Raw genomic sequence first — 24,031 nt, 5'->3', positions numbered from 1 at the left:
CAGGACCCCCAAGAGGAAGTGGTGGAATTCTCAACAGATGATCCTTAAAATTGGGCTGAACACAGAATTTGAGAATTTACTGCAGGACCCATGCTCCCAGTTATGGTCTGTAGAGGACCAGCTGCTCCCATGATGCTGGTTCTATGAGAAGAGATTGGAGACAAAAGGGAAAGTGATAGCAAAAGCAGTCAGTGTAAATGGACAAAATATTTACCATACTGCAGGCAGTTAAAAACCCAAACTCTTGCCTAATATCCCTTCTCGAATGCAAGCTATTGACAGAGGTGCACTAGGTGATTAGGGGTCTGTTTACACAACAATGAAAAACCAGATGCTGCCCCATGCCAGCTGACTGGAGCTCCCAGAGCTCCGGCTGGGACTCTTGCAGGGTCCTAGAGCCCAGGCTCCAGAAAGTCTACACAGCAATGAAACAGATCCGCAGCCCAAGCCCTGTGAGCATGAGTCAGCTGGCAGGGAGCAGCCAAGCGGTTTTCTTTGCTGCGTAGATGTCCCCTAGGAGAACACAAAGAGAAGGAGGAGGTGGTCTGTGCAACAGCCAATGAGAGGGGAAGTGGTTTTACACACAATTTATGCTTCAATTAAGCCCTACTTTAAGGGTTTAAGTGGTGTCTGTGTAGGACCTTGTACAAAGCCTTTGCACTGGGGAGAATTTCACCCTGTTTAAATAGGCTGATCTAATCTTGCACTGGCTGGTCTAAAATGGTTTTTATATCACTTCCTATGATTATAAGAGTACTTCCTTCCTTCATAAAGATTAGAGCACTCACTGAACCTTCACTTACCATTATTTCTAAGTGTCACAGTCACACCTGGGATCTCAGACTGTAGGTGACCTGAGACGGGCAGCTCACTACTGAGGTCACCGACCACCAGGGAGACGATGTTTTCGTAACTGAAATCAGGCCATGCTATACTGTGCTTTCCATCCCACCATCAACCTCAGCCTGGACCAGTCCACACAAGAGATCCACTTCCTGGACACTACGGTGCTAATAAGCGATGGTCATATAAACACCACCCTATACCGGAAACCTACTGACCACTATTCCTACCTACGTGCCTCCAGCTTTCACCCAGACCACACCACACGGTCCATTGTCTACAGCCAAGCTCTACGATACAACCACATTTGCTCCAACCCCTCAGACAGAGACAAACACCTACAAGATCTCTATCAAGCATTCTTACAACTACAATACCCACCTGCTGAAGTGAAGAAACAGATTAACAGAGCCAGAAGAGTACCCAGAAGTCACCTACTACAGGACAGGCCTAACAAAGAAAATAACAGAACGCCACTAGCCATCACCTTCAGCCCCCAACTAAAACCTCTCCAACGCATGATCAAGGACTTACAACCTATTATGAAGGATGACCCATCACTCTCACAGATCTTGGAAGACAGGCCAGTCCTTGCCTACAGACAGCCCCCCAACCTGAAGCAAATACTCACCAGCAACCACATACCACACAACAGAACCACTAACCCATGAACCTATCCTTGCAACAAAGCCCATTGCCAACTGTGCCCACATATCTATTCAGGGGACACCATCACAGGGCCTAATAACATCAGCCACACTATCAGAGGCTCGTTCACCTGCACATCTACCAATGTGATATGTGCCAGCAATGCCCCTCTGCCATGTACATTGGTCAAACTGGACAGTCTCTACGTAAAAGAATAAATGGACACAAATCAGATGTCAAGAATTATAACATTCATAAACCAGTCGGAGAACACTTCAATCTCTCTGGTCACGCGATTACAGACATGAAGTTGCAATATTACAACAGAAAAACTTCAAAACCAGACTCCAGCGAGAGACTGCTGAATTGGAATTCATTTGCAAATTTGATACAATTAACTTCGGCTTGAATAGAGACTGGGAGTGGCTAAGTCATTATGCAAGGTAACCTATTTCCCATTGGTCCCCACCCCCCCCCCCCCCGGTTCTTCAGACGTTCTTGTTAAACCCTGGATTTGTGCTGGAAATGGCCCACCTTGATTATCATACACATTGTAAGGAGAGTGATCACTTTAGATAAGCTATTACCAACAGGAGAGTGGGGTGGGGGGAGAGAAAACCTTTTGAAGTGATAAACACCCATTTTTTCATGGTCTGTGTGTATAAAACATCCTCACTGCATTTTCCACTTTATGCATCCGATGAAGTGAGCTGTAGCTCACGAAAGCTTATGCTCAAATAAATTGGTTAGTCTCTAAGGTGCCACAAGTCCTCCTGTTCTTTTTGTGCTTTATATTGTGACCCTACAAGCTGGGTCACTGATACGATTGTAATGTTTCCCTATTTAATAGCTCTGCCTGGTAGAACTGTCTTTCTGCAGCACTGCGCTGCTGCATACTCCACAGCATGACCGTCCAAAAATCCAGACGGGGCAGGAAACAGCCACAGTGCTAGCTGTAGGCCATGGAGAAATGCTCTGCTCTGAGGCTTTGTGCAGCATCTGTTCCCTCAGGTCTATGGATGCTCCTGCCCTACAGCCTCCACTCTCGCTTCTTTATCCTTAAAAATAAACATACCAAAGCAAGGGTATGGATATCAGACACCAGCAGACGACATTTCGAAACTAGTTGCTTTAGTATCTTGGCCCAGTCTGTGCGGCAAAAGGACTTAAGTGGAAGGGCCCTTGGTTTATGTTCCTTTGCATCCACTCCCCATATCTGAAGTCCTACATATGGGGAAACTCTTTGGATTTCAGAGAAGGTTGAATGACATTTAGGCAGCAATTCCAGCCTCTGTCTACCCAGCAAACAGCAGAGCACTCTTAATGGAAGCCTTTCAGGGCAGGGACCACGGCTTGGTATATGGTTGTTCAGAACCTAACACAATGGACACTGATTGTTTCCAGGTTTCAGAGTAGCAGCCGTGTTAGTCTGTATCTGCAAAAAGAAAAGGAGGACTTGTGGCACCTTAGAGACTAACAAATGTATTTGAGCATAAGCTTTCCAGGGCCTCCAAGCTGGACTCCAATAAAAAATATTGTCACCATAACATGGGGAGAAATGACACAATAGAGGTCCCTGGTTACTCATCCTCAGGGACTCCAGATCAAATGCTATTCCTTTATAACTCAAGAATCTGTTTTTCTAATTGCTGTCCCTGCAAACACCACCTTGGGTTGGAAAATCCAGCTCTGATCTTTTGCCTCCTGCATCGTCATCAGGAATAAAGATTCTGCGGTGAAAACTCAGCTGACAATCTCAGTGATGATGGGTGAAGCAGAATAGGCTCCAGCTCCATCTCTCATAGCTGCTCTGGTGCTGTAAGTCTAGCGGGAGCGAAAACTTCTCTGTGTCAGTAAAATGAACAGAGGAGACTAGGGGCTGCCCAAAGAGCAGACAAATGGACTAAGAAGAGGTCACTTTTCTGATTATAACCACTCTTCAAAGGGACTGGATTATTTACCTCCTTGTTTGCCAAAAGCATCATTAATGACATAGTCAGTTATGTCATTACAGTCTGGGAATCTGGTTTGTCAATTTGCTTAGGCTGGAGAGCTACCTCTGCTGTACGGGATTCTAAAATTTTCAAGGGTTATCATGAACTTGCAAACAGAGAGACAGGGAGGTTTAGAATCCAGTGTCACATTCGGGGTGTGTGTACAATTTATATAATAATTCATAGAATCATAGAATATCAGGGTTGGAAGGGACCTCAGGAGGTCATCTAGTCCAACCCCCTGCTCAAAGCAGGACCAATCCCCAATTAAATCATCCCAGCCAGGGCTTTGTCAAGCCTGACCTTAAAAACTTCTAAGGAAGGAGATTTTACCACCTCCCTAGGTAACGCATTCCAATGTTTCACCACCCTCCTAGTGAAAAAGTTTTTCCTAATATCCAACCTAAACCTCCCCCACTGCAACTTGAGACCATTACTCCTTGTCCTGTCCTCTTCTACCACTGAGAATAGTCTAGAACCATCCTCTCTGGAACCACCTCTCAGGTAGTTGAAAGCAGCTATCAAATCCCCCCTCATTCTTCTCTTCTGCAGACTAAACAATGCCAGTTCCCTCAGCCTCTCCTCATAAGTCATGTGTTCCAGACCCCTAATAATTTTTGTTGCCCTTCGCTGGACTCTCTCCAATTTATCCACATCCTTCTTGTAGTGTGGGGCCCAAAACTGGACACAGTACTCCAGATGAGGCCTCACCAATGTCGAACAGAGGGGAACGATCACGTCCCTCGATCTGCTGGCAATGCCCCTACTTATACATCCCAAAATGCCATTGGCCTTCTTGGCAACAAGGGCACACTGTTGACTCATATCCAGCTTCTCTTCCACTGTCACCCCTAGTTCCTTTTCTGCAGAACTGCTGCCGATCCATTCGGGCCCTAGTCTGTAGCGGTGCTTTGGGTTCTTCCGTCCTAAGTGCAGGACTCTGCACTTATCCTTGTTGAACCTCATCAGATTTCTTTTGGCCCAATCCTCCAATTTGTCTAGGTCCCTCTGTATCCTATCCTTACCCTCCAGCGTATCTACCACTCCTCCTAGTTTAGTATCATCCGCAAATTTGCTGAGAGTGCAATCCACACCATCCTCCAGATCATTTATGAAGATATTGAACAAAACCAAGATTATTTCACAGTAGACTGAAATAGCTGTATGGTGGGTGAAAGTCTGGGCCTAACCCAGGGATAGTGTTTGAAGTTATAAATGAAAAGAATTAAACAAACAAACCCCAAGGGAAATCAGTGCCACATCCCTGATAGGGAAAAACCACAGACAAGGAAAAACACACACTGGGCTACATGGTTGGAGAGTACTATGGCAGAAGTTCTGTAAGAGCTCTCTGTCCCCAGAACACTCTCCACAGGCGCACACCAGTTTCACAGCAATGTAACTGCACTGGCTGACTTCAGTGGTGTTACTCCTGATTTGCACCAGTGTAACTTAGGTCTTGTTCACACAAGGGCTTATTCATGCATTAACATCGTACAGTTTCGAACTAGGGAATTTTCAGTCTGAGCCAGCAGGGTCTACATGGCCTGTTAGTGTGCAACACACTCTGCGCACGCTTCAGTTCAGACTAACCCACCATGTAGACAAGCCCTCAGATGAGAGCCAGGCACATACAGACTTTCTGTGGAGAGCTGTGGCAGTAACAGTGGAAGTGGGAGATTTCTCTACAAACCGCGTGTCCTCTTTAATCTATATGTATGGGAGAAACACACTAACGCCCTTTACATGTAGGATGTGATGTGTCCAGCAAAGGCAGAATTAATTGTTTTTTTGACCCAACGGGGAAAATACCTAGTTGGTCTGAGAAAGTGAGTGAGATGAGAAGCCCAAATAAATGTTTCTCAACAGCTAACGTAATGGAGTTGGCTGGAAGGCTAGATGGGATTAGTAATGGCGACAAGAACTTTCGCCTTTACTGGTTCAAATCTGGTTCAGGTCCGTAGAAACGGAACATATCTAGAATACCATGGCTATTCATGGCATTTAAGAAATGAGTTAGTGGGTCTCAAATTCCTATAGAACAAGTGTCCCTATCACAAAACCACAACCTCAGTCTTTAGTAAGTGCCCTTCCCACCTTGTTGCCTCTTCAGCACAAAGGCCAAGGACTGAGTGAGCCACAGATAATGAATATCCTCCCATCCTTTAGAAGTCATTCCTCCACACAGCATGGCATTAACCCTTAACTTTAAAAACAAAAACACACAAAAGAAAAAAAAAAACGGCGTGGGTGTGTGAGGGAAAAGCAGGGGGAGAGAGAGGAAACGGAAGGGGGAAGAAGGAAGAGGAGAGAGAAGAAATGGAAGGGAGAGAAAAGGGGTGCAGAGGAAAAGTGATGGGGGTGGAAAACACGCACTTGCTGCTACCTGTGTAGCACCCATCCTGTGACTCAGCAGAGGATATCAGTCAATCTGACATCTTTCACTAGACAATATCCATGAAAGAAAATCAAAGGATTTACAAAGATGAATAGAAAATATGAACACAGAAGAAGAATTGGAGCTTACCGACTTGGACTCATACAGCTCTGCACTTTTGCCAAGGAACCTGTGAGGTAGAGGCATTGAAGCTAATCCATGCTGGAGTTTTAATGAGCTTTGAACTTGGTCATCTGCAGCTGATTTGCTGCTACAAGGCAAGTCCTCTTTCCCTGGGGATGGATATCTAGAAAGTGACTCTGAACAGGCTGGAGGCAACATTTTCTTCAGTGATAAATATCTGACTGATGACATCTCTCTGCTGGGAGACAAATGCCCCACAGGGGAGACCCCCCTCTCTGGTGGGAGGTACGTTCTTGGGGATAACTCTCTTCTTGGGGAAGGGTGCCTGCCGGGTGACAGCTCAAGCCTTGGTGACAAACATCTCAGTGGAGATGCCTCCCTTCTCGGTGACATGCGCTGACACGGTGACATCCCTCTCCCTGGAGACAGGCACCTTAGTGAAGACATTTCTCCAGTTGGCGAGAAACGTTTCGGTGAAGTTTCATTTTTGGTTAACAAGTGCTTTCTAGCTAGCATTGGCCTGCTGCCGCTGCCGCCACCACCACCAGAGTCCTTGCCTGGAGACCACTTCTTTCTTGGGGAGGTGTCTTCTGAGGTTGACAGGTCCATAGCTAAGAACATGTGCTGCTTTGTGACAGATTCCCTTTCAGCAGAAGCCAAATGTTCACTGGAGGTCAAAGCTGGCCTATGGAGACTCAAGAAGCTGTGGCAAACAGCAACTTCGCTACTGTCTGCTGACCATTTTGTTTCCAGCCCTGAGGAAGTGGTCTGGTGGCCCCTGCCTACTTGTTGGATGCTGGAGACAATATCTTGTGTTAAAGACAATGCTGCTCCTGTGCATTCCTCTGGAGCAGATGGAGAGCTGCCCGAAGAGTGCATTGGAAGGGAGGTATGTTTTGCTTCTGAAAACTTTAAAGGTGGCTCATCTTGGCTCTCCTCTTCCTCCTCATCTTCATCATCTTCATTGTCATCGTCATCGTCAGATTCCTCTAGGTCTGAAAACTGGTGCTCCTCAATAGGCTCGGATCCCTCCCTCCCTTCGGAATCTTGGAATAGGTCTTCACTGGTTCCTGGAAAAAAACAAAACAGGAAAAAAAAATCCATCAAGCATGCAAAATAGACACAAATATATTGAAATAATCAACTTCTGTGTTAAACTCCGAGTGCTCAAAGGAGCTCTGAGTGGACTAGATGAAAAAAGGATATTTTTGCTGTCCAGACCCTTATCATCTTGTGTCTGATACCTGCAACCTCTTCCTCTCTGCCCTTGATGTCTGCAGTCTCACCTCCTGTAGTTCATTCAAAGGCTGCTGCTAAAATCACCTTTCTGGCTCATTGCTTTAACCAGCCTCCCACCATTTGCATCCCTCTGCTGGCTGTTCGCCACCACCTCAAACACAACCCTTTAGCTTTAAGGCTCCTTCCCAATTTAGCCCCTCCATAGCTCAATGACCTATTATTTTGGCATAACACTGACTGCAGCCTTTGCTGTGCCAGCATACTCAGCCATCACATCTGCTGCTCCCTCAAACACCTCCACGCATTCTCCCAGGCCTCCCATTATGAATGGGAAAAGCTCGTTGATAAGAGCCACAAAGCCACACTTTCTCTTCCTTTAAGCCCCTCTTCAAGACTTTTCTCTGCCATGATGCCTGCAAAGCTCTACCAGCTGGCAGTGTCTAGGCAGGTGGAAATCCGCCACATCTCTACCAAATGCTTGTTTTTCCGGTTATCTCACTCATGTCACCACTCCCCTTTGTTTGTCTCTTCCATTAGTCACATGTGGACATAACTAGAGGTGGGTGAATTTTTTTTTAATTCTGTCAACGTTTCAGACATCAAAACTGCCCCTTCCCAAACAAACAAACACCAGGGGAAACCATAAAAAAATTCTGTGAATTTTACCCTTCCCATATTTTGACCAGTTCTAGTCATAACTTAAGACTCTGAGCTCTGTCTGGCAGCGGCAGTTTCTGCATCTCTGTCGAATGCCTAGCAGCATAAGGCTTTGATCCTTAACCTGACACCTAGATGTTGCTGCCAATACAAATGAGATTAATACATCAACAGCACCGAGCGTGCGATAGGTGCTGGATAAAGTGCACATTCTAACTGCCATGGGGCTAGAGTCACAAAGGAACAAAGACACTTAGAAAATCACCAGGATTCACAAAGCCTGAGTTAGGTGCTCAGGCGTCCTATACAAGGAATGGAGGCAGACAGGTGCCTAAGAATAGGATCCACCAACACCAGCATGCTAGGCAGGGAGCCGCCTAAGCTAGCCAATGAGAGGGGAGTTTGGCATGTAAATCTGGGCTTGGTATTCTCAGCTGTGAGCCCTCACCCAGAGTCAGGCACCTCAGGAATTTCTTGCAAGAATCTGGGGGGAAGAGGGGTAACAGCCGCCTTCCTCATAACATTTAGCCCAGTTGTTGGGGGAGAAGGAACTGACCAGGAACATTCCCATGTGTGTCAGCGTCACTATCTTCTATTGAAGTGGCTCCACTTTGAACACACAGAGTTATCTGAGCACAGGCTCCAGGGTGAGAGCTCTACCCACCAGGCTACACAGTCACTCTCATGCCTGCTTTTGCTCTCTCTTATCCACACCAGCATATCCCACAGTCCAGTGGCTATGAGAGAGACGGCAGAACCCTCTTCAAATTCCCTTTCCGCATCGGGCAGAGGAGAGACTTGAACCAGGGGTCTTCCACATCCCAGAAGAGTACCCTAACCACTGCACCGGACGTTATGAGGGAGGGCCTCACCTTCCCCACAAACCCTGTCCCCCCATTTTTTGTGAAGTGAGGCATGCTCTGTGTATGTCTATCATACTGGGCCTCACAGGCAAACTAGGCGCAGCAGCTGGTCCATGCATTGCACAGGAGCTTGGGTGTCTGGGCGCCCAAAGCGAAGCAGCAGTGCACATGTCCAGAGTCAGAAACACAGGCAACCTGGGGAACGTTCTCTGCAAAAGCTTAGGCTCCAAGTAGGTTTAGGCACCTACAGGGCTCGGTGGCAGCTGAGGGGGGTCTTCTGAATGCGACTGGTACCTAAATCTGGGACTTAGTGTCACTGTGCTTCCAAGTTTGGTGCTGTGTTGGGCAACTCCCTGCTGCCCTCTGCTAAGAATGTTTTTATCTCTGGGCCATGGACGTAAAACATGTTGGCAGGGGAGACGTGAGCTGGTTTCGAAGAGATCCATAGGAACAGCCACTGGATGTCACTATTGCTCAACCCAAGCAGGATTTTCCTAGTGCAAGCTCTTCGAGCTGGCTATTTGAATATTAACATTCTCAGTTTCTCAGCCTCTTTGTGTGCCAGGCTACATGAAGAAAACCAGTGTCCCTTTGCTAGTCCACGTTTGCTGACTGTCTTCAGTAGGTCTCTCTGTGGTTAGTTCCCAGCAGTTTCACAGACACCTGTGTGAACTCACTAACTGCAGGATTCCTGGACTCCTTTTCCACTAGGTTCAGATGAGGACACCCTATTTCTCACCTGATCAAATCAATGTTAACTGAAACAGCATTTTATTTAATGATGCCATCCACCAGCCAGTCAGAGCACCTGGAGAACTAAGCAGAGCGAAAGGTCAGGCCAGACCACTTCTGACCACGCCAGGTGGGTTGTCAGAGGTAGAGCTGGCCAAACAATGAGAAGCCGCTCTGATCCATGGATAAAATATCCCAGTTCAGGTTACTGTGAGTTGTGGGGTCTGATCTGTTGTTTGTGAGTATTCAGCAACTGTCAGATGTTGTGAAAAAGGGCACGCATTTTAGCACAGATGCATCATTGGCTCTTCTGTTATTTAAAAAGTTTCAGCTGTCACACAATATATGTAGTAAATAGTCAAAGTGAACAGCTCACAACCACGAGGCTGACTGTTACATGGTGAGACACGAGGGGTAATGAACAAATTAGCTGAAATTAGGATCCGGCTATGGATTATTTGCTAATCCAGAAAGGAGCTAAATTCATAACAAGTATTATTCTAAATGAATAGTTCAACCAGCTCCAGTCAGAACCATGCATATTTCTTGCTCTGAAAGGGAAAACATTTCACAGCCAGATCTAGGAGTTAGTTATTTCCTCTACTCTAATGACTTTATGCCTTGGGAAAGCTTAGAACTGGCAGACAGTGATGGCCAAAGTGCACCCCACTGTTAGCTTCCACTCCCTAGGAATCCTCGCCCTGGGCTGTTTGGTTTCCTGGCAGTGACAGAATAATAGATAGGCACTGACAGTATCCGGTGAGCACAGCACGGTCAGCAGTACAAAGCTAGGGTAAAGCTAATCCATTTCTATGTGGTGGAGTAGTCCACATTTGCCACACAGGAACTATCGGAATGAGTGAGATTTGGGGGAGCCCCAAGTGGATTTTGCCTTGCCCTCCTGACATGTTCCCACTGTGCAGAAAGAAAGCTTCAAACTCAGCCAAAGGCCAGAACGTTTCACAAGAGAAATCTGATTCTCTGAACTCAGCGGGCCAGAGAATGGGAAGGGAAAAGCTGGAAGGGCATTTTATGACAATGTGTCTGGGCAGTGACACATATCAATGGATGCCTAGAGCATATGGGCTTGATTCTCCACTCTGTATTGCTTGACTGAATTCAGTGGAATTACACCAAGGTAAAATTTGAGTGAAAGAGCAGAGGATCAGACCCAGAGTCTCCTTTTATGGCAATGGGAAAAGTCCTCTATTTCCCCTGTTCCTTAAATAGAAATAAACCCATCATGTGAAACACAGCCAGTTTTAGAAACGGATGGCAAAGAGAGTGCAGAGAGTCTTCCTAGAATAGCTCATTGCAATTGGAAATGATCACTTTTGGATGGGCAAGCCCTTGAATGGTTCTGTACTGATCTCCCTCTAAAAGAAGAGAAAGACAGTCTCTTTCACTACAAAAAAGAATGCTCTTTCCAACTCAGTGCCCTGCCAGCAATGGAAGCTATGTGATAGTGAGAAAATCTGGGATGTGGGATGGAGCTATGATCTTTAAATTTCATGTGAAGGCAAGTGTTAAGACATCTCTGTATCTTTTCCCTCTTCCATCCATCCATCCATCCATCCCCCAGCACTTACAGGATCGTACATGATTTTCTAGCCCTTTGCATGGATGCTAGACTCTGCATTTCTGAGCCTCGGGTCTCTTCAGTCATGATGCAGAATGCATTAAACTTGGGCAAAAGCCCAGGAATTGTTTGCTTTTACCAAAGGAAACCCCCCCCCCCCGAGTTGCTCTGACACCAAGCCTTCCCCTTTTCACCTTTACACATTCTTCCCCTGTCCCCTTTACACAAACACAAATGGGAGGAAGCGGAGACTGCATATTTTTTGTAATTCTAAAATTACATGGATTGTCTGCATAATGCAATAACGTCCAGACAGCTACACAGTCCAGACAGCAGCGGTGCAGCCAACATCAACAAATGGAGGAGGATTCCATTCGGAAAGCTAATGGAGTCCTACCCCTGTGCTTTCCTGAGTCTAGGCAGGTCCTTTCCCTCACTGAGCTTAGCAGGTGTCCAGGAACTGAGTGCTCATTCACAAACAGGCATGGACACATGATTTAATGAGGGGAGAAGAGGCCTCCCAGCTGACACTCACTCCAACCATCTGCTAAGCATTCTCCCAGATGACCTCTGGGTGAAAGGCAGATTTTTAACAGGGTTTTTGGTTTAATGGTATTTTTTAAAAAATGAGACCAAAGGCAGAGACAAATGCAGCCTTCTCGTCTGCTTAGCGCGTTCCTTTTCCTAATCAGAATCCTCCTTTCAGCTTGCAGCCTTGAATGGCTTTAGAACAGCTCACACACTGTGCTGCTCACAATACATTACTATTAACCCTGTATGATCGGAGCAATGAATGATTGAATGAAATAATTAATGAAAGCATTCCCTTGAATGACTGAATTGAGCTCTCGCAGTTCTGGCCTTTGCAGCCTACAATTATCTGCTGCACAAATAGGATTTCTGATTTGCAGGTTTTTAAAAGCTTCACACAATTAATATGATTCATTAGTTTTAATTTACTATAATGAAAAGGTTTACAACAATCCTTGTGCTTTCAGAGTATCAAGCAACCAAAATTTCAGTAGCAACTGTCTCCTCTCCTATCAAGCTTTGATCTGAGTAAGAATCAGGTGCAGGTAGTATAAGGGCAGGGGGAGATTTGAAGGAGCCATCAGCTAATCAATTATTCTAAGTGAGTTAACAGACTGAAGGAGACCTCCAGCAATCTGACACTGGAGCAGGCTTCCGCTGGCTAACGCCGCACTAACACTTTTCCCCTGGGACTATCACTAGCAAATCCTAGACTGGGTTTTTTTTTCTGGCCCTGCTCCCCCCACTCTGAACTCTGGCAATGCCCCTGCCAAACAAAGAATGCCTCGGCATGAATGAAAGGCTGCTTTTAAGAGCAGGACAAAAGCCTAAAGCATAGTCAGATTTAAAGGAAAGAAAAGCATCCATTTCGGCAATGTAACCTGCACCAGCAGCAAGGGGATAAAAAGCCATTGTGCTTCCTCTGCCTATAGACCACCTTGGTAGGGGGGGAACCAGCAGCTTCCCTGCTTAGGAGTAACGGGGCTGCGTTTTACTTTAAACCACATTAACAAACCTCATCAGATTTATTTAAACAATTCTCTCAAAAAAACATCCAGGTGAGATTGTTAAAATGCTCCCTCCCATCACTGCTTGCCACTTGTCTGCCTGGATGTGGGTCTCATATCACAGGTGAAAAACCGGTGATCCCTGGGGAATTGAGTCCTCTGTGTATACAGAGAGACCAAATCTGATCCTTGGTACCCCTGTGTCGACCCACTAAAACTAGTGGAGTTCCAACAGATTTACACCTGTGTAACTGGGATCAGAGTCTGGTGCACAAGATGTAGAGGGGTCGAGGGCCTTACCATGGGATGTGGCGCTAGGAACCCCTAATCCTAACTGTCATGCCTGCCTTCTGTGTGGCCTCGTGAGTGTCATGTACACACCTACCCTCAAGGGTGCTGTGATTCACGAAGGTCTGTGCAGAGCTTTGAGCCACGTCCTATAGAGCTAGACTCTTTTGCACTAAACCTTTGCCCCATGAAAATATCTTTCGTGGCAATTTAACAAAGCCAACCAGTTCCCCATGAACATATAGAGACGTGAATGTGGTGTCCTGAGTGCTAGTTTAAAAATGAGCAGACATGAATTTAAACCGTTGTACAGTAAGTATCATCCCTATTGTTAGCAGATTCCTCAGGATGAGCCTACTTCTGCTCTAAAACATCATGGGAACCAGTGGAATTCACAGTGGTATAAATTCAACCCAGGGCCTTATTAAAATGGTATCTTCACCAAACACAGAAGACTTCAGCCCACATCCCAGCAAGGGTGAGGGTGGCCTAATGCCCAGACACCCGAAGTCTGGTTACTGCAGGTGGGGGAGATGTCGGGTCATTACTGGCACCAGCCCTACTCAGCCAGGGCTGCTTCCTACCTGCGTTGGGCGGCTGCAGCTCACAGCCCTGGCTAAGCGGGGGGCAGGGTGGGAGGAGAAAAGCAGCGAGAGATGGGGGAGAGGGGGAAAGAGGAGTGGATGGGGCAGAGCCTTGGGGGAGGAGGCAGGGCAGGGCCTCGGGTAGGTGGGGGTGGGAAGAGGCGGGGCAGGTTCTGGCACTCCTACTGGAGTGTCTGTTTTTGAAATATTACCAAGTTGACAACCCTAATTAAAATTCATGTGATGCCTTTGTGAAGAGTGGGTTCCCCAGAGGGTTCAATTACTAGACCTTCCAATGACAGCTTCTGAATTTGAGTAAATTTCCAGGCCTGACAGTAAAGTATTGGCCACTGTGAGCCTGCTGCAAACTGAACTCTGCTGGTTTAGGGAAGTGACTCAGCACAAGGCCAGGACAATCAGACTGGCTCAGGCTGGGAGGGGCAGTAGAAGGAAAAAGAGAAATGCTAAACGCAGTTGCAAGAGCTGCTCTGGTGACGAAGGGTATGGGGGGCAGCAGGAAGAGGTCAGTGGTGTCCCATCAGCTCTGCAAAGCTTTGTGAATGGAGAACGTCATGTTGACCTAGCACACTGTACTGAAGCTCTGTGCGCCATCGGGGCAAACCCCACGGTGAAGGGGACAGGTGTATCATTTCTCCCCCTCAGTACACCTCTACCCCGATATAACGTGGTCCTCAGGAGCCAAAAAATCTTACTGCGTTATAGGTGAAACCGCGTTATATTGAACTTGCTTTGGCCTCGAGCATTTCCGTTATTAATGTCACTTCCCACCCCCTGTCTGACCCCCTCAGAACCCCTGATCCATCCAACCCCCCCGCTCCTTGTCCCCCGACCGCCCCCTCCAGAGACCTCCCCCCGTCTCTAATCACCCCCAGGACTCCACCCCCTATCCAACCCCCCGGCTCCCTGTCCCCTGACTGCCCCGACCCCTATCCACAGCCCCGCCCCCTGACAGGCCTCCCGAGACTCCCATGCCCTATCCAACGCCCCCGTTCCCTGTCCCCGGACTGCCCCACTCCCAGAACCTCTGAACCATCCAACCCCCCCTGCTCCCTGTTACCTGACCGCCCCCCGAGACCCTCTGCCCCTTATCCAATCCCTCGGCCCCGGCCCGTCACCCTTAACACGCTGCTCAGAGCAGCATGTCAGAGCCAGACACGCTGATGCGCTGATCCGTCGGAGCGTGCAGCCCCGCCCCCCAGAGCGCTGCTTTACCGCATTCTAGACGAATTCGTGTTATATCAGGTCGCGTTATATCGGGGTAGAGGTATATTTAAAATATATTTACTGTCTATACAAATGACCCACTGACAACAATCCCCAAATCCCACCAGCACGCCGAGACATCTGCCATCCCTGAAGGCTTCTTCCCACTTATCCCTGCACGGAGCCTCCAGCCCACGATACCGAGAGCCTCACTAAAGGAAACAGAAAAACAATCATAAAAACATCTAACGGCTCCCAAAGAGCTCGTCATCTAACCCTCAGCAACTGTCAGAGCTCAGCCTTTAACCATTTGGGTAAAATATCCTTTAGCTCACACAGCTAAGTATACATTAGGCTTTCCCTAGTTCTTTTTGCTCCTCTCTTGGTGATCTCTCACCTTGCCCTCGACATTTCAGAGCTGTCATAGTAAATGGAGTAAAAGGGTTTAGGGGGAAATGGAGTGTAAAGCCATGGGAGCACCATTTACAGTGGGCAGGAGGATACACCTACCCCTGAGGGGTTGGAGGCCCGGGGCGAGGGGAGTTGGGTCCTGCCTCTGGGGGGCCTGGATGGATGGGTCCTACCCTAGGCAGGTGCTCGGGAGGGGTTGGGTGCTGTCCCCAGAGGTTGTGATGGAGAATGAGCCTACACTCACCTGAGGCTCCCTCTCCAGGCCACTCAGGTTTGGCACGTACACCCCTCTGTCATGACGGAGGGGTGTCTGGGCCAAATTTTAATGAGCGGCGTTGTGACCCCACATGCCAGGTCACAGAACCCAAGCGGGAAGCTGGGCCCGGCTCGCAGGAACAGGAGCTGCTGCTGCGAGGTGAGTTTATTAAAATCAGGGACACAAAGAGAAGTCCTGGGCAAACCTCACAATATCCGTGACATTTTCACCACCACGAAAAATCTGCAGCCCTACTCATGCTTCAAACAGAAGGCCGTCGTTCTCAGGGCTGCAGCCCGCTGCTCTGATGCTCCTCAGACACACAGGGAAGAGACCTGCTTATTGGGCTGATGTCAATGAAACTCAGCTACAGACACCATGGAGCAAGGGAGACACTGCTGTACTAAAGAAACTTAGGTGGTTCACAGGAACACAAGAGGCTCTTGAATTCAAAGGCCCTTTAAATGGGGGTGGGATGGGTGGGGGGTTGCGCGTAGGGGAAAGAACTAAGCACAGGATTGAGGGTAAATAGATTTTTAAGTATACAGAGTAACCCAGCTAATATCTGACAACACCATGAAGTTTTAAGTACTTTCTGATTGTCTGCTTCACTGCTGAGAGACGCCCTAGGTACTGTCATTACTGGCCCAGATTGTGCCCCATGGATACACACATGGAAAGGACCCTCTCTCTGCATGCAAATCTCTACCTCCCCTGCGATAAGGGGAATTTCCCATCTCCGGGGCACTCACCCCCTCCCACCCTGACCTTGCAGAGGATGTGTGGGGAGATTGGGTCGGCCACACAGGAGAACAGGGTCAGCTGGGGGTGGGATCAGGAGATGCTCATCATGCTCCTTCCAGCACCCTGGGGATCCACCTGAAACAAATCTCCAGGCTGTATTTTTTCCTTGGAGGCTCATGGGGGTAGCCACAAGGAGGCTGTGGGAACCATGCTACATGGGGGCCACCAGGAGTCACAGCCAGAGTGCATCCCAGGGGGGCTTCAGATTTGGAGGTAGGCCACACATGCTTTTCCACTGGAGGAAAACCGATGCCCCTGATGTGGGCAAGGGGATCCTCATGGAGATTTCCTCCCCTGGAGCCCCTTCAATGAGGAAGGGATAATCTGGATTGTATGATCAGATATTTACAAAGTGCATCTCACAAAGACTCTCGCATCAGGCTTCATATGCTATATTCACAGGGGTCACTTCACCCAGCAGCACGATGCAGCTACAGGAGGTCACACTTTGATCTGGGCATCCCTTCTTGCCTTGCACTCCATGACCCATGAGCAGAGCAGCATCTGTTTAGCAGTGCAGAATGCTCTAGCCAGCTGAAGCAGAGAGGGGAATTTAAGGTTCTGATACCCTGGCAACCCTTATTCACTATTGTCATATAATTAGGATATGTTTCAGAGGAACAGCCGTGTTAGTCTGTATTCGCAAAAAGAAAAGGAGGACTTGTGGCACCTTAGAGACTAACCAATTTATTTGAGCATGAGCTTTCGTGAGCTACAGCTCACTTCATCAGATGTTTACCGTGGAAACTGCAGCAGACTTTATATACACACAGAGAATATGAAACAATACCTCCTCCCACCCCACTGTCCTGCTGGTGATATGTTTTGTACAAAGTATGCCTTGTGAGGAGATATCATTCTAAAAGCCTTGATCTGCTAGACATTAATATCTTGTTGGATTGTATGTGCTATCATTGTATGGAAGTCATGAAGTTTCGCTCTGTATGTGTTACTGAAACATGTTGTGAGATTGAAAACACCCACAAGTAGCCTTTCAGGAACAACAGTAAAAAGACCAATCAATGTTAATGGCTTATTGAGGAGATGCACACAAGCACAGGGATTACTCCAGGAACTGTGTACAATAGAAACCTCCCAGAGATAGCACTACATAGTGGGAACTGTTTGGCCCAAGTCACAGCAAAAGAGCTTTCCAGAAAGTGGGAAGAAGATATAAAAGGGGGAAATGACATCATGTGGGTATCTCACTCTCCCTACAACACCACACCTGGAAACACCTGAGGAACAAAGACTGAACTGTGTACGAAAGGTGTACTGTGTAGAGGCCTGTGTACGAAAGGTGTACTGTGTAGAGGCCTGTGTACGAAAACCTGGGAAACCCAAGCTGCAAAGCAAAGGCAGCTTGTGCCTTAAGAATCTGCTTATCACTTATCTGTTTATCACTCAGGGTGAGAATTTGCCAATTCATATCCTATCTATCCTATTAAGATCAGCTTGCGTTTTTTTTTATTTACTAGGTAATCTGCTTTGAGCTGTTTGCTATCCCTTATAATCACTTAAAATCTATCATTTTGTAGTTAATAAATTTATTTTATGTTTTAATCCAAACCAGTGTGCGTTTGACTAAGGTGTCTGGGGGAAATCCCAGCTTGGTTACCACAAGCGTGCATGGTCCTCTTCACATTGAGGGAGAGGTGGAGTGGATGTTAAACCCATATACTGGCCAGATTTGACCAGAGCAGGATGGTACTTTTCTGGGGTCCCAAGCAGGGAGGCTGGTGGTTAGAGAGCCTGCATGTAACTGCAGCTGGGTGTGTCCCTGCCTGTGTGAATGTTGGTGAAAGTGCAAACTTGGAGGGCTTTGGAGCTTGTCACAGCAGGATAGTGTGAGAGGGAGCCCAGGCTGGTGGGTCAGAGGACTCAGTGGAACCCCAGTTCCACGTGGCACCCTGGGGGAACCCGTCACAAGTCAGCCAGGCTACTGCTACTTAACACCTCTGCTCTACTGAAAAGCACTGGAGGGAGGGTTTTACATGGCCAGAGAGCAGGACATTTAATTATGTCTCATCCAAGAGATTGACTGTGCAGCAGCCAAGTGCCCCCTTGCATTATATCACTTGTGTAGCCCCACAGTGTGCACAGAGCACCGTCCTGCAGCACCGACTCTACTTACTTCTAACGAACATAGGAAGCACCGTACTGAATCAGTGGTTCATCTACACCTGTGCCCTATCTCTGATGGTGGCCAGCACCACATATTTCCAAGGAAGGCGCAAACCCCACCCCCATAGGCAGATATGGGACAATCTATGCCCCCTGCCCCCATGAAGAGTTTCCCCCAAGCATGGCACTGCAGCCGAATCAGGTCTGGTCAGCCAAAGCTCCCTTCCAGCGGTGCCCAGGGTACCTGGAGCACCTGGACGCTCCATTCATGTGAATGGACATTCTGCTACCTAAATACCATGCGTTTTCCAAGCAGCAGTGGGAGAGCCCACAGTTTAGAGAATCTGTACCTTCTTCAGCTTCCAGCTCCACCAGTGAAGACACCAACACGCCCATCTCCTGACATTTTTTGCTGTGGGCCTTTGACTTCATATGTTTAGTCAGATTCCCTGAAAGGAAACAGAACAAACACCTTGATCAATAGTCTGTTTCTTTCCCCTGGCAAGGGGGTGAGTAACAAGTTGACAACTTCACTTAGACCTAGCTGCAGGTTCAGTTTAAGGTGCTCTCTCTGCAGAAGCCTTTATCCCAAGCAGCCAGCCAGCCTGCAGCATAGGGATAGATTTTCTGTTTAATTGCTTCACTGCTGGCTGGGATGAGAGAGAGGAGGTGCCAAACCTGAGACTTCAGAGTAACACGGCCACCATGCAGCCTAGAACAGCTGGAGGGCACATACTTTGCACAGATACTCCCCAGCATGCGCACTGCTGCATTATTACAGCACCAAAAAGGAGCAGGAAAAATAGGAACAGTTAGGTGATCCCTTCGCGTAACAGCCCAGCCCAGCAATCCATCCGAGCTGGTCCCAGCACATAGTAGGCAGCACTGTGTCTCCAGACAGGAGACACACCGTTAACAGTGACCAAGGAGTGGGGTGGAGACAAGAAAACAAGGGTCCAGGGAGAAAACTGAAGGAAAAAAGCCAAGAGTAAAAAAACCCAGCTGAACTATGTTGGGTTTTGTCTGCCTGTAACTTAACATTTGGATAGAACGGTAAATAACAGCAGAGCTGCCTGGAAAACAGAATTTCCATTCAACAAATAAAAAAAAAAAGCCTGTCAAGAGGGGTTGGTGGTAGCAAGGGATCCAGGGAGCTGGGCAGCCCATCAGGAATACTGGGAGCTGGCAGGAGAGCCTGCCAGCCATGCAGGAGAGCCTGCCTAGCTGCTGCTTTCCACGGAAAATTTCAACAGAATCAACCTGTTCGAGTGGAAAATTTCACTTCCATCAAGTCAGCATTTTCCAATGGAAAACTTTTTTGTCAGAAGATTTCCCATCAGCTCAAGTAATTAGCCAAGGTAACTGAGCTAACTCACAACCAGTTTGAGAACTGTAAAGTGGAGATATGCTCATGTGCTGAAACTGCCTGAGAAGAATCTGAGCAGTAAAGAAAGGTGGAAACTTCTCAAATGACCCCCAGGTCTCTAGCTGGGAGGGCTGCCGGGATGTTCTGGCATGTGCTGAGTGGCCAAACGAGGAGCACACCTACCCCAAACAGTGACACTTCACAGACTAAAGCTCTAAAGCATTTTGCACTGGTACTTAGCGGTGAGAAATATGATTAAGAAAAAGTATATTGAGGCTGAGTATCAGGAGAAGTGAACAGTGAGCTCTGTTAGGCTGTGGGGTATCCTCTGCAGGGCCATGGTCACACTGTAATATTTATAAGAAGCCTGGAGAAAGTGCTACAAGATATGACGTAGGCACATCTACAAAAGAATGGCAAAGGAATGGAGTAGATGGCCTTATAGGTCTTTTCTGTCACTAATTTCTAGAATTCTGCCAAAACCACAACTGTCTCTCCCAGCAGGCTAATGGAGCAGTTTTTATTCCTACTTATAGAAAAGGGAAACCCAGGAGAAGGGAGCCTAGGGGTGTGTGGAACCTGGATCTGGGAAAGAAGAGAAGAGCAAGAGAAATGATGGGAGGAGTAAAGAAGAAAATTGCCCCTCTATTCTCTTCTTTACCCTTCTCCCTTCACCTCTCTCCTCCGTGGACTGAGCCGATTGATAAGAAGAAGAAATGTACGCTCTTGCTGCAACTCCTTCAAGGGTCGGTGAGTTCCCAGCATGACTCAATCATATCTAGCTGAGCTCTCCAACTTCATCATAACAAGACGACATGGCACAGGCTTTCCTGTTGGCCAGAGCCTGCCATGCCAAGGACCTGGAGTTCAGGATAAGAAGGGACTGTGTAATTGGGCCCATTGTAAATAATTATACCAAAATGTCAATAGTGACAACACTCCTCAGTAAATGAAACCCTGCTGCTACCTTCGGTAAATTATTGCAGCTCACCACAGCTGACACAAATGACCCATCTATGCTCAGTTACCATCACAATAACCCTAATCTGATTCCTTCTGGTGAGAGTTTACACAGGAAATGAATCAGCTTAAATGTACTGTGTGTTCAGAGGTTTGCGAGTTACGCTGCAGCGTGTGGTACCCCAGGAATTCTACGGCAACGCTAACCATGGGCTGGGAGGAAAGCTAGACTAAAGAGGCCTGCCAAGCATGCCACTCCTACCAAGCTCCCCCCGCGAGCTCACAATGATTCACTGTGGTGCATACACTGTACTACAGGGACAAGAATCGCAATGACTGTTAGTCAGGAGCCTGAAAGCTGCACTTCATTCGCATCTGATGGATCAGAGGGCAGCCTCTCTAGCTTTAATAGGGAGGTGCAGCCAAGGAAGACAGGGTCCACAGAGAGAAACCACTTCTCAGATGGAAATCTGGTCTGTAGGCTGCACTCTGCCTACCCCTGCTTTGGTCTGATAGCTGGTCATATAGCCAGATCCTCAATAACTTCCCTGTGAGTGGAGGTGCTCATCCCATTTGAAAATCACCCTGGGAAGCGTTGGCCTAGATAGATCGCGATTTGTATTTCAGTAAGAGACGTTTCTCTTTGCTATTTTTAGGGGATAACAGCAAATACAATATCTCACAGCACCCAATGTGTCTCTTCTACAGCCCACAGCATTGACCCACCACCTTATTTAACCTGCTTTTAACCCAGTTCCACTCTAGACAACATACTTCTAGCTGAAGAGAACTCTTCAGAAGTCCTATACCTTGATCAGCTGGAGGCAATTGCTTTGGAGCAACGTAAGAGCCATATCCCCACTCAGCTACGCACACTATGATGCCAAGCCAGAGGTGTGACTAAGGCCTTGTCTACACAACAAACGCTTTGCTGGCATAGCTATGCCAGCAGATGCAACCTATTCTGACGGAGAGAGATCTTCTGCTAGCATAGTAACACCTCCGTGAAAGTTAGATGTGCTGACGGAAGCGCTTGTCTGTGAGCATAGCTGTGTCTACACTAGAGATTTGGCTGGCATAGGTATAGCAGCTAGGAGGTGTGTTTTTCTCATACACCCTGAGTGACACAGCTATGCTGCCAAAGCTTTATAGTGTGAGCTGGCCTTAGACTGGGAGTTGTACTAAGCACCAGGACGCTGTCTGGCCAGTGCTAAGACTCTTTTTATATTGACAAAAAAAATCAACTTCACGTCAAATAGAAATGAAGCAAAGTAGCGTTTTACGTGCTGTGTTTCCTTCTCCTTTTCTTCTTCCCTTTCTTTTCAGTCTCTTCATCCTCCTTTTGTCAGACAGGACCACATTTTCACATGCTGGTGCTTAAGCTGCGCCTGCAAAAATGCGTGTGCAAATCCCACATCTGTGCATGAAATGGGCAATGTGTGTGCACAGCTATGTGGCATGCACTTGCAACTGAGGTGTATGCGCAGATTGGGCTGGTGCAATTCCAGCATCCATTTCTGAACACGTAGCCCATGGAAGGAAAGTCAAACAGGCCTCATTTAATTGACTTGCTTCTGAACATTTGAGGCCGGATAGGATGCGGAATCCCTTCCCTATTCAATAGCAGATTTGGGAGGGCAGTTCCTTTGTTCTTCCTGTTGGGCTTATCAGACGTTAGTAGGTACAATGCTGCCCTATCATAACGGTGGTACTTCATTCCTTGAAAAATACCTTATTATAGCTAGAAGTCTGAACTAGTAGCCTGGAGAGAGGATGGGGAACAGAAGAGAAAGATTTCTCCTGTCATCTGACAAAATATGGATGCCTCTCACTGGCCCACTGTTCTTTCTGAGAATTGAGACCCATTGGGCCAGATCCTTAGCTGGTGTAAATTAGCATGGCTCCATGCATGTCAACAGAGCGATGTCGATTTACAACAATGAGAAACAGAACCATTATTTTTAGAGCAATTGGCAGAATTATATGATTTTGTTTTTCGAAGTTCTTCTGGAAATGTGTTGGTGTGTTTAGACTCCCCTTAACTAATGCTAAAAGAATCCAGTTGTAAGGTTCTTACTAGGGCAAATTCCCACTGAAATCAACAGGTGATTGCCTGAGTAATGACTAAGTAAAAGCTGAGAAAGAACTTCAGGGGGAGGAATTCACAGCTATTTGGTGCCCAACCAAGGACTGGCTACTAACTGATTCCACTTACCATAGCTTGGAAAGAACAAAAAAATAAATATGAAGGTGTGGGCGTGAGCTAGAGAGTGATAGAGAAAGACATTTATATTGGACAGTAGAACGAGTACACTGACAATTAGGCAGGTAAGTCGTCCGCAGTGAGGAGTTTTCTCAAGAGTATTCTTAGGTTTGAAATAAATTGGCCAGCTCCAAATAAAATAATGAACCACTGAAAATGTTGAAGCAGCGAAATCTTGCTAAATCTGAGTCTGACACAGAGCAATCCCAACACAGAGATATTCTGCACATGTGCTTTCAGAAATTCTGAATTATCATTGTATGTTCTCAGCTCTTGTGCCGTTATAGGGTCTTATTCAGGACTTAAAGCAGCTTAAGTGCTTGCGTTGCCTTGAGACAGTTAGAACACTTGTGCCTCCTTAAATCCTTAAAGCAGTTTAGAGAGGTTGGAAGCCATTTTTTCTTTAAAATCAAACAGGGAAATTAAATTCAGTAAAGTTCATTAATACCCCCATCAGGTTGCAGAATTAAAATAAAAAGCAGGTAATAGAAAAGTTAAGAGTCCTAAAGCAACTTTAACTTGGGCACAATGCACCTATGTCACATGTTCTCCTTCTTTTGTTAAACGTACACCATGAAACATGCTGAGTGTGCAAAGCCAAGGTGCAACTGCGACAGGGATCGTAACCACTTTCCCTGGACTTTACATTATTTTCACATTACTGAAAAGAGTGTACAAGGAATATCACAACAACTCTGCTACAGCCAGCAAGACTCCCTTTTTACAGAGAAAGAATGAGATCCACCTCTATGCAGAGGATCATTACTAAGCCTGTATATTGCCTAAGCCCCATGTAAGCCCTCAGAATAGGACTTTAGTAGCACTTATGTGATGAATTGGCCTTGATTTAGTCTCTGCAGAGAGATGAATTTCACCCACTGGGAATACAATAAAAGGAACATTCTAGTTTATACCACTGTATCTAGCCAAAAATTTCATTTAAAAAATAATTGTTATTATTGTATATATTCATAGATTTTCAGGCCAGAAGGGACCACTGGGTTATCTAGACTGGCCTCATATATAACACAGGCTATAGAATTTCATCCAGTTACTCCTGTACTGAGCCCAATAACTTGTTTTTGACAAAAGCATATGTTCCAGGGAGGCATTCCATCTTGATCTGAAGACTTCAAG

At 46.9% G+C, this 24,031-nt stretch overlaps 1 protein-coding gene across 4 annotated transcripts in view; it reads right to left on the bottom strand.

Annotated features, from left to right (window-relative positions):
* The window catches only part of HIVEP3 (HIVEP zinc finger 3), a 414,712-nt gene that overhangs the window by 6,945 nt on the left and 383,736 nt on the right, over positions 1 to 24,031 (bottom strand). For all 4 annotated transcript variants that reach the window (XM_048826161.2, XM_048826159.2, XM_048826162.2 and 1 more), the window contains 2 exons: positions 18,656 to 18,754; positions 6,013 to 7,076 (listed from right to left, as the gene is read on the bottom strand). In XM_048826161.2, coding sequence (XP_048682118.2) covers positions 6,013 to 7,076; positions 18,656 to 18,754 — 1,163 coding nt within the window. The remainder of the gene's footprint in view (positions 1 to 6,012; positions 7,077 to 18,655; positions 18,755 to 24,031) is intronic.

This window comes from Caretta caretta, chromosome 19 (genome assembly GCF_965140235.1).
Source record: "Caretta caretta isolate rCarCar2 chromosome 19, rCarCar1.hap1, whole genome shotgun sequence".
Classification (NCBI taxonomy): domain Eukaryota; kingdom Metazoa; phylum Chordata; order Testudines; family Cheloniidae; genus Caretta; species Caretta caretta.
The sequence above is the reverse complement of the archived record's forward strand: the minus strand, read 5'-3'. Positions and strand labels throughout refer to the sequence as shown.